This window comes from Glycine soja, chromosome 17 (assembly GCF_004193775.1).
Source record: "Glycine soja cultivar W05 chromosome 17, ASM419377v2, whole genome shotgun sequence".
Classification (NCBI taxonomy): domain Eukaryota; kingdom Viridiplantae; phylum Streptophyta; class Magnoliopsida; order Fabales; family Fabaceae; genus Glycine; species Glycine soja.
This window is the reverse complement of record NC_041018.1, coordinates 35,132,632-35,143,425: the sequence shown is the minus strand read 5'-3', so window position 1 is coordinate 35,143,425 and position 10,794 is coordinate 35,132,632. Positions and strand designations below refer to the sequence as shown.

At 33.5% G+C, this 10,794-nt stretch overlaps 1 protein-coding gene across 1 annotated transcript; it reads left to right on the top strand.

Moving 5' to 3' along the window:
• The first annotated feature begins 463 nt into the window (after nt 1–463).
• LOC114392693 (G-type lectin S-receptor-like serine/threonine-protein kinase SD2-5) lies at nt 464–3,935 on the top strand. The gene has a single exon (XM_028353907.1). It carries the CDS (start codon nt 1,090–1,092, stop codon nt 3,559–3,561), a length of 2,472 nt encoding a protein of 823 aa, XP_028209708.1. The 5' UTR covers nt 464–1,089; the 3' UTR covers nt 3,562–3,935.
• Nucleotides 3,936–10,794: the final 6,859 nt, after the last annotated feature.

The following is a 10,794-nucleotide window of genomic DNA, read 5'->3' as shown; positions in this document are numbered from 1 at the left end:
AATAATATAATAATTATCAAAATTATATCGATATAATTTGATTCCTCCTTTTATATATATATATATATATATATATATATATATATATATTATATTTTTTATGCTAAACCATTGGTATATGCTATCATGTATAAGCAATAAGATTATCTATCTTAAACCCAAATGCATAATAATTATTAATTATCAATTACTAATTCTACAACGTCTTGTACACGCATGTCTCTATATAAGGTTGATCAATTTCACCCATCTTTCGGCTTGGTTGCACATACGTTTCCTAGAATAGGTGTCTAATTCCTGGCCCATCAAGCAGAGACACAAACAGGTTAAGAAAACAAAATACAAAATCCATTGAATTGGTTTGAATCAATCCACTAAACATACTTCCAAGTGCCAACCTTTTATCAGCTGTATGGTCATAATAGTGCAATATCATTATATTGATAATATTATACTTAACTTATTCATTCATTGCCATAGTTTGCTTTAACGGTTGCACTGTTTAGCAGCAGCCTCTAATTATGATTCTCTTTACAATTCACATGCTGCTTCCCTATACTACCTTTTTGCAATTTTCTCTTCTTTAATCTCTCGCAATCAGATCCAATAAATACTTCCAACTACTTTATCACTGACTTCCACACTTCTTATTGGTCTTCGCTCAAAACAAAAAAAGTGTTCTTCCCATCTTCTAACTTCTGTTACCGCAAAAGTAATGCGTTTCCATCCATTATATTTTCACCATTCTTCTTCCATTTCATCAGGTATGAAAAAAAAAACAACAACAAAGGATTCAGCTTTTTGAAGTGTAGTTGAGTTGGTCAAATCTCATGTGAACAAAGGAAACTATTGCTTTCTCTTTATTCCGTTGCTTTCATATTTGCCACTTTTTTTCTGTTCCATACTTCTTTTCCATTATGTATGCAGTCAAAATAGAAAAATTCAGCTTAGAAAGTTCCTTTTGCCTTTTCAAACTCATGTTAAACTTGTGTGATTGTAAGGATTTTATTGTTATGGCCTTTTCCAATCCTCTCTTCTCTCTTGTTAAAGAATTCCATAGTTTCTCGTTTTTTTCTTTCTTTCTCCTTCATGACATATAATTGGGTGTTGTGGACGAAAACCATGGGAAGACAGTGGTCTCTCTTCAGTGCCATGGATACCCTCTTGTTGTGTATCCTTCTTTCTTCTGAAGTTGTTTTGACTAGTTATCAAAACGTTGGCAAAGTTTATCCGGGAATTGAAGGTTCTCAAATGAATTGGATTGACAGGTATGGAATTTTGCTTGAGTCATATAATGGAGAATTTGGCTTTGGTTTGGTCACCACTGCAAATGACTCCACATTGTTTCTACTAGCAATAGTCCACATGCACACCCCCAAGTTGGTTTGGGTTGCAAATAGGGAACTTCCTGTTTCCAATTCTGATAAATTTGTGTTTGATGAGAAGGGCAATGTCATTTTGCATAAAGGAGAAAGTGTGGTGTGGTCTACATATACAAGTGGCAAGGGTGTTTCTTCAATGGAATTGAAGGACACTGGAAACTTGGTTTTGCTAGGGAATGATAGTAGAGTGATTTGGCAAAGTTTCAGCCACCCTACAGATACCTTGTTGCCAATGCAAGATTTCATTGAGGGAATGAAACTTGTCAGTGAACCTGGTCCTAACAACTTGACCTATGTTCTTGAGATTGAATCTGGCAGTGTCATTCTCTCCACTGGTTTACAAACTCCACAGCCTTATTGGTCTATGAAGAAGGATAGCCGCAAAAAAATTGTCAACAAAAATGGTGATGTGGTGGCTTCAGCTACTCTTGATGCAAACTCCTGGAGGTTCTATGATGAGACTAAATCCTTGTTGTGGGAATTGGATTTTGCTGAAGAATCAGATGCAAATGCCACTTGGATTGCAGTTTTGGGAAGTGATGGCTTCATCACTTTCTCCAATCTTCTAAGTGGAGGGTCAATTGTTGCTTCACCAACAAGAATACCACAAGATTCTTGCAGCACTCCAGAACCTTGTGATCCCTATAACATATGCAGTGGTGAAAAAAAGTGCACCTGCCCTTCTGTTCTTAGCTCTAGGCCTAATTGCAAACCCGGGTTTGTCTCTCCTTGCAACTCAAAAAGCACCATTGAGCTTGTAAAAGCTGATGATAGACTCAATTACTTTGCACTTGGGTTTGTTCCACCCTCTTCAAAGACTGATTTGATTGGTTGCAAAACCTCTTGCAGTGCAAATTGCTCATGCCTTGCTATGTTCTTCAACAGCAGTTCAGGGAACTGTTTCCTGTTTGACAGGATTGGAAGCTTTGAGAAATCTGACAAAGATTCGGGTTTAGTGTCCTATATTAAGGTGGTATCTAGTGAAGGAGACACTAGAGACAGTGGAAGCAGCAAAATGCAGACAATAGTTGTTGTGATCATTGTCATAGTAACATTGTTTGTCATTTCTGGTATGCTATTCGTGGCACATAGATGCTTCAGGAAAAAGGAAGATTTGCTTGAGTCTCCTCAAGAGGATTCAGAAGATGACAGTTTCTTGGAGAGTTTAACTGGCATGCCAATCCGTTACAGCTACACTGATCTAGAAACTGCAACAAGTAACTTCTCTGTGAGGCTTGGAGAAGGGGGTTTCGGTTCAGTATATAAAGGAGTTCTACCAGATGGGACTCAACTAGCTGTGAAGAAGTTGGAAGGAATTGGCCAAGGGAAGAAAGAGTTCAGAGTTGAAGTAAGCATTATAGGGAGCATTCATCACCACCATTTGGTAAGGCTTAAAGGTTTCTGTGCTGAAGGGTCTCATAGAGTTCTTGCTTATGAGTACATGGCTAATGGTTCATTGGATAAATGGATATTCAACAAGAACAAAGAGGAATTTGTGTTGGATTGGGATACAAGGTATAACATAGCACTTGGAACAGCAAAAGGACTTGCTTATCTACATGAAGATTGTGACTCAAAGATTATTCATTGTGACATCAAACCAGAAAATGTGCTCCTAGATGATAATTTCAGGGTCAAGGTTTCTGATTTTGGTTTGGCTAAGCTCATGACACGTGAGCAAAGCCATGTTTTCACAACACTTAGAGGCACTAGAGGGTATCTTGCACCTGAGTGGATCACAAACTGTTCCATATCAGAGAAAAGTGATGTTTATAGCTATGGTATGGTGTTGCTGGAGATCATTGGGGGGAGGAAAAACTATGATCCCAGTGAAACTTCAGAGAAATCTCATTTCCCATCTTTTGCTTTTAAGATGGTGGAAGAAGGGAATGTGAGAGAGATTCTTGACTCAAAGGTGGAAACTTATGAAAATGATGAAAGGGTTCACATTGCTGTGAATGTTGCATTGTGGTGCATACAGGAAGACATGTCTCTTAGGCCTTCCATGACCAAAGTTGTTCAAATGTTAGAGGGTCTATGCACTGTTCATAAGCCACCAACTTGTTCTGTCCTAGGTTCTCGGTTTTATTCTACTAGTGAGGTTGGCACTTCTTCAGGGCCATCAGATTGTAACAGTGAAGCCAATCTTTCTGCTGTTAGGCTTTCAGGGCCAAGATAACAGAAGCTGTAACATTTTTCTTTTTTTGTGTTCATTTTTAGGATGTTGCTGAGGAAATTGGTATCAAATGGAGAGAGAGCCTTTCACACAATTAGTTAGATACTCTTGTTGGTATTGTGGTAGATACTCTTGTTGGTATTGTGGAAGGGGTTAGTTTCTTGTAATGTGGTGAATCATGATTTGAATCTTAGATCGAAAAGGTGCCTACATTTAGTATCCAATGTGCGTTGAACATGATTGTCTCTGAAAAGTAGATACATGTGAGGAAATCAAAAAGAAAATTAGTTAGCTACTCTTGTTGTATAGGATTGCCGTACATCATGTCCTTGTAAATTTTGTTTGAGTTACTCAGATTTTTTTAATATACATCTTCAGTACATGTTTGTGCACTAAGATGTTTGTGAAGACAAGGACTTTCTTGCAGTTTTGGAAAATGTTCGTTTATTAAGAACTAAAGTGGGATAACTTTTGTCATCTCTTAAATTTGAGGGATACTTTTGAAATTTGTATATGTAAAATAAATAAATAAATAAAAAACATATAAGAGGTAAAAATAATTGTATATGATATCAATTATTTGATGTTCAATTAAAGAATGGAACTGTGCAATTTTGTTAATGAATGAGAAGACCCTGAATTTGCTTTTGGTCCATTTTCAAACTTTAATCTAGCTTAAGGAATTGCATAGGCGTCATGGATTGGGTAGCACATCAAATCTCAAGGGTGACATCTGCTTTGAACTTGCTCTGATATTGGTTAAATCAGTAACTTACTATTTGGCTAAAGCTATTGTTGACAATAATTGTGCAACTTTATTTCATTCAAGTTAACTTTTATTCATTGATGGTTTAAGGTGCTGCATATATATGCATTGTCTCACTGTGCTAGATTTTGGACATTAGTGTCAAATGTTTGAATTAGAATCAGTTTTCATATGTTTTAATTTTTTTTTTTTTATAAACCAAGGATGGGTGAAACTTCACGGGAGATCCCAACTAGGTTGGCACCATAAATGTCACTGATCCTAAGTCACCCACCCACCTTGTAAATATCATTGATAAAAAAAGGATAAAAGGCAATATAAAATAAGCACGTGGGGACAAAAAACGAAAACTCATGCTGCAGAAACTATAATAAGAATCTATAGTTTGGGAGACCTATTCTATTCCTATTCAGATCCGCTGAAACAAAATGGGGGTAACATTCCACCAGCAAAATCCATTCAGAGAATTAACATGAGAGACAAGTGTGTCTACACAAGAATTATCCTCTCTGTATATGTGACCAACACGAAAGTTCATATTCTTAATTATATCTATACAGTTATATCACCTGTTTTGAGAGACCATGGAATCAACTTACTGTTGGAAAAAAACTTGTACTACCAAAATAGAATCACACTCGAGCCAAAGGTTCGTCCTCTCTGTATATGTTATAATTTAACAGATCTAACAAAGTTTGTACTGTAACTAACCATACCAATTTTCCAAAAAATAATTTGTAACTGATTAACTAACCACACCAATGCTTGTACTAGAAATCTGAAATCTTACCTTTCAAACAGCTCGGTCCTAGTCCATGGCCAACACACAGTCACCCTCTTATTATACAATGGTTGTTGTTGGGTTTATATGGTCCTTTTCCGATCCTTGTATCCAACTGCTGGTAAAAAAAATATTATTTTTCTGAAGATTAGGAATCAAGTTAGTCCAATAATAATCATCTTTATTATTTATTTTCTTGAAATTTAATAATTAAAGATTAGTTACTTGATAAAACTATTAGATTTTCAGAAAATGAAAAGTGGGGATGAGGAGTAACTGTGTAAGAATCTTATTTAATAAATGAAAAGAAAAAATTTACTTCTTTGACTTGTATGCGTGAATAGAATGAGTTTAGTTGCTAGTGTAATAAGTGATTTACACAAATATCTACTAAGATTTGAGTATACTTTATCACATTATCATATGTATTATGTATATAATATATGTTTTTGTAAAAAATTCTATAATGATAATATATAAATTAAATCCATACAGTATACTCTTGCACCTCAAACATTATTTGTGACTTGGGGGTAACATTAATTACTTAGGTGCTGCTCGGATAATTTTTTTTAATAAAGGATTAAATATGTTTTTTTATCATTAATAAATATTTGATTTTGTATTTATTTTTTAATAAATTTTTATTTTGTGGCGAGTTTCTAATAAAATAATAATTTTATTTTTGGTCGTTGACACTTATTTTTAGCTCCTAATAAATTAACAAATTTTGTGTTTGCTCCATGATAAATATTTCTCATTTGTTATTAATACAGATTAAAACAAAATTTGTTAATTTATTAGGAAACAAATACAAATTTTTTTAATTTATCAGGGACTAAAACAAAATATTAAGAATAAAAAATAAAAGTATTATTTTATTAGGAACTGAAGGCAAACTAAAAATTTATAAGAAACAAACATAAAAATCAAATATTTATTAGAGATAAAAACATATTTAAACCTTTAATAAATATTGAATTTTTTCATAACCTAAATGGAACTTTAATGTTCATATGTTAAGAGAACTTACCTTTTTTACAATGAATAAAAAAATGGGCGGACAATGGGAATATAGTCTTTGAAAATTTCAAGAATGCATTTGCTAAGCTTCAAAATTCTAGTGTGAGGTGGAAAACCTTACAAAATTCAGATCTTAAATGTCACAACTTGTTATGGAAAAAATGTCATTTTTATTTTACTTTTTCTTGCTAGGTAGTGTTTATGTACTATTACCGTTAAATTTGATGCTGGTGGGTATTGCCAAATTTAACTCTCTTATTATAAGCCTTGTTCCAAAAAAAATAAAATAGATCACATGAGTAATAGAGGCTTATAATGATTAATGAGGCTTACAATCACAGAATCAATAACAAAAGATTATTACGAAAATCAAAGTCAAGACTAAAGTTGGCATTATTCGATCCTACTAATTTTAATATATATTGATCGTACTAGTTTAACTAAAGAAGTTTGACTTAACGTAGGTATGCGCAGCCCTACATGCAGAAAGTAATTTATACTTGAAGTGGGAAATGTTTTGAAATGTATATATAATGGACATGTCCATAAAAAGCCACGTTGAAATATAATTTTGCAATAATGAAAATTAGTATAACAGGGTGCGGATTCATAAAAAACTATTACTTGTTGGGCTATCTTTCTAAGTAGAGTAAGAGGGGTCAGATCAAATAATAAGATATAATGAGAGAGACTCATGTGAGAGGGAAAAACATTTACAACTAGAGAAAGAAGGAGAGAGAAAATTAGTGATTTTCGTATATCCATTGGATAACGTTTTTTAGATTGTAACTGCGAATTTGTTTACCGTTGGATCAGACTGATTTTTGGACAGCAAGTTCTACGTGTGTAATACTTCAAATTATCCGATTGGATCGGGAAAAAGATATCTGGAAGGAGAGATAAGTGTTTCGCATTATCTGTTCTATATTTTTAAATTTTATCTTCTTGTCTCTATTGTACTAATTGGGGGTTTATTTTTTTTTTTGGGAAAAATGTAAATTATATTAAACCCAAAATGATACAACAATAAACGGGGCATACCCTGCAGCTAGAGAAAATCAAAAGCCTCCCTAATACAAGAAGGCCTATATCAAGATATTAAAACAAATGCAACAAGTGCGCTTGTCTATACATAAGAAACTTAATCTTGCTAATAACCTCTATTACAGAAAATTGATAATCTTTAAAAATCAGCTTGTTCCTAGACAGCCAGATGCAGTAAACTGTAGTTGTTATAGCCAGATAACGAAATTTTCCTTAAACACCTGATGTGGATCTGCTCCTAATTAAAGAGTCAGTAATGCGCTGCAAAGAAGTGAAACGCCTGCGGAAAGGAGCCAAATCACGAATGTGAGCCCAAACATGGAGAGATTTCCTGCAAGAAAAGAACAAATGAGCATTTGACTCAACCTCATTTGAACATAAAGGGCAAAGGGAATCATTGTTCAAAAAAGCAGCTTTGTCAAGAGTAAGCAGCCGATTCCTTTTAGCAAGCCATAAAATGAAAGATATATTAGGGGGGATTGCTGGGTTCCATATAACAGAACACCAACTAACAGTAGGCTTGACACCTCTAATGTATTCATAGACTTTGCCAACAAACAATTGTTCATTGGCGCTCCAAGATTGAATCCTCTTTTTGGCCTCTTTCGTACTTAGTTCTTTGGAGATAATAAAGTCCCTTATTTGAATGATTTTCTTTATCAAAGCTGAATCTGATGAAGAAGTATTGTAATTCCACACATCGCTCCCTCTGAAATAGTAATGGTGAACCCACCGAACCCATAGAGAATCTTTCTTACAATGAAAGTCCCATAGGATACGGGAAAGAAGCGCAAGGTTCCAATCCTTGAGATTAAAAATTCCTAAACTTCTTTTTTTCTTTTCCGGAGAACAAACTACTGACTAAGCAATCAAGGGCTTGTTTTTGCCAATATCCGCTTTGCCCCACAAAAAATTATGGCACGAAGATTTGACTGTTTGTAGCACATTTTAGTGCACTTATTGGAGGTTCTCTTGTATCTCCATTGATTATAGTAAAGTTATTTCTTTAGTCTGAATGACTTGTGGTTTTTACTCTTGCATTTAGGGGTTTTCCACGTTAAACAAATTGTGTCTTTGTTTTCTTTAATTTCTATTTTGCACTCTATACTTTATTGGTGTTCCTCACAAGTTCTTGCAAGTTTGGGGGAATTTATTTCTACTGCCTATTATTCTTTTATAGAGTTTATTATTGTGTTGACCTATTTCCCCATTAGAGCCATCTCTTCTTCTGGCTGCTCCCCTGTTTTCAGTAACAAGCACCTCTAATTGAGAAGAAATACCTTGCGTCTTCCTTCGCATCTTTTCATTAAGAGCACTAGTCTTTGCCATTTGCAAAGGAACAATACCATTGGGGGCAACACTAATTATAGAGATCTGAAATGTCTCCCACGAATCAGTTAGAGTTATTAATAGGAACAATCCCAACACGTCATCATCAAAGTTGATACCTGTGGCTGACAACTGATCACAACATCCTTGAAATTCACTTAAGTGCTCAGTAAATGGAGCTTCGTCCTTATACTTCAATTCAACAAAGCTCTTCAATAGATATAATTTGTTGCTCCCTAATTTAGAAGCATACAAGGACTCGAGAGTTTGTCACAGAGTTCCTGCATGTGTCTCATGAGAAATGAGATTATAAATGAGTTCATCTACAAAGTGTCTAATAAAATCACATACACGTTCATGTTCAAAATCCTACTCTTCATCAGACATAGAATCTGGCTTTTGTGTGCCAAAGACCGGAAGATGCATATTCTTCACAAATAGTAAGTCTTTCATCTTGTTCTTCCAAAAGTGATAATTTGCTCCACTCAATACCTAAAAGAAAATCATCTAGCTATATCGAAGTTAGGAGCTTCATTTGAGACCATCATATATATGACTTCCCGTAGGTGGAATATATATATATATATATATATATAAAATATTGGTGGGAGCTAGCCAAAGGACCACGATCTCCTTAATACATCCAAAAATGGTTGTCAATAATTTTGATGGTTCTTTTCTATAGATTTCTGAATACGTGATAAACAAGGAAATTAAAAACAGAAAGGATATTCTCAACATATCTGCTGTGAGAACATAATTGAAGAGTCTTCATTTATATTTGTTGTTTTCGAAAGGGAAGTTAGGTGCAAATAGCTTATCTTCTTTTCTAGGCCACAAAATGTTGTTACCAAGCAAAAGCCCATTTGCTTTGTTTGAAGAACTTCTGCTTTCAAGAGTGAAATCCACTCAAGCAATTAGCCACTGTCAATCTGTAATCATAACTAATTAACCATTTTGGGTTGATTATAGGATGATTGAATAATTTATTATTTTGTTCTGTTGTCATTCAGTATCTGTAAGTTCAAGCAGTAATATTGAGTTTGATTTTGTTTAAGTAAAGATTTATTTGGATGATTGTGAGTTTTTTATATTTCTTTTTAAATGTACTTTTTAAAATAAAACTTGTTTAGCAAATTAAGATGATTTTTTTAACTATTTTAAAAATATTTTTACATTCATTTTTAAAATTAAGAATTTTTTTTATGAATTTAATTTTTAGTTCTAAAATATCATGCAATCCCTGTATTTAACCATGGTTATTTTTGCTATCACCACCACCATAAACCTCATCGACACTGTTACTATCATCATCATGGCTACTGCCACTTCCACAAGCATTGTAACTGGCATCGACACTATCATTGTTATTACTATCACTGTTGTTATCGCCACCACCATTACGATCAGATTGTTGTCACCATCACTATCACTAGTATTACCACCATCAATGTCACCTCCACCATTGCACTACTATCACCATCACCACCATTACCAGCATCGTCATTGCTCCCATTGTTACCATCGACGTCTACATTGGTACCAACACAACCACCATATCGTCACTACCACACAAAAACACTATAAAACTAAATTTTATAGGATATAAAAATTTTAAAATGAGTTTATTTTGAAACTAAAAATTGGAGAAAAAATGAAACTAAATTTTAAACACTAAAATCTGATTGTTATTTTTAAAAAAATTCAAAACTCACAAGCTAAAACCAAATGGGGCCAAAGATTTCTAGATTCTTGAATGTAATTTTTAGGTTGAATTGTTATTTTGGCTGTTTAATTTATTTTTTTCAATTCAGTTTGGTCCTTACTATTAAAAAATTCATTTAGGTCTTTTGTAATTTTTTAAAATGCTTTCAATTTGGTTCTATTTTTCTTTCATATCTACTACACAAATTTAAAATAAGAGGACCAAATTTAATTTTAAATGCAACATATTTGAACCCATTTTAAAAAATAAGGAACTTTATTAATTGAAAATTTTAAAAGTAAAATGATCTAATCGTATAGTATAAAATAAGATTAAACAAGTATGGAATTAAGCGTCGACCTTGATGTAATCTTATCCTTATAAGAAAGTTGGTAGTATTGTCTCTTATAGTTCTCATACATAGTTATCGTGTCATACATGTTTTGTAGAACTCAGATATAACTTACACAAACACCTTGCTTCTCTAACTCTAAAGTCACTACAATTAATACATTTTTTGGCACTTGATTGAATACTTTTTCTAAGTCGATACAAATTATAGGTAAGTCTTTTTTTGTGATACCTTTT

Coding starts and splice junctions, on each gene's coding strand:
- LOC114392693 (XM_028353907.1), top strand. CDS start 1,090: ATGACATATAATTGGGTGTTGTGGACGAAAACCATGGGAAGACAGTGG.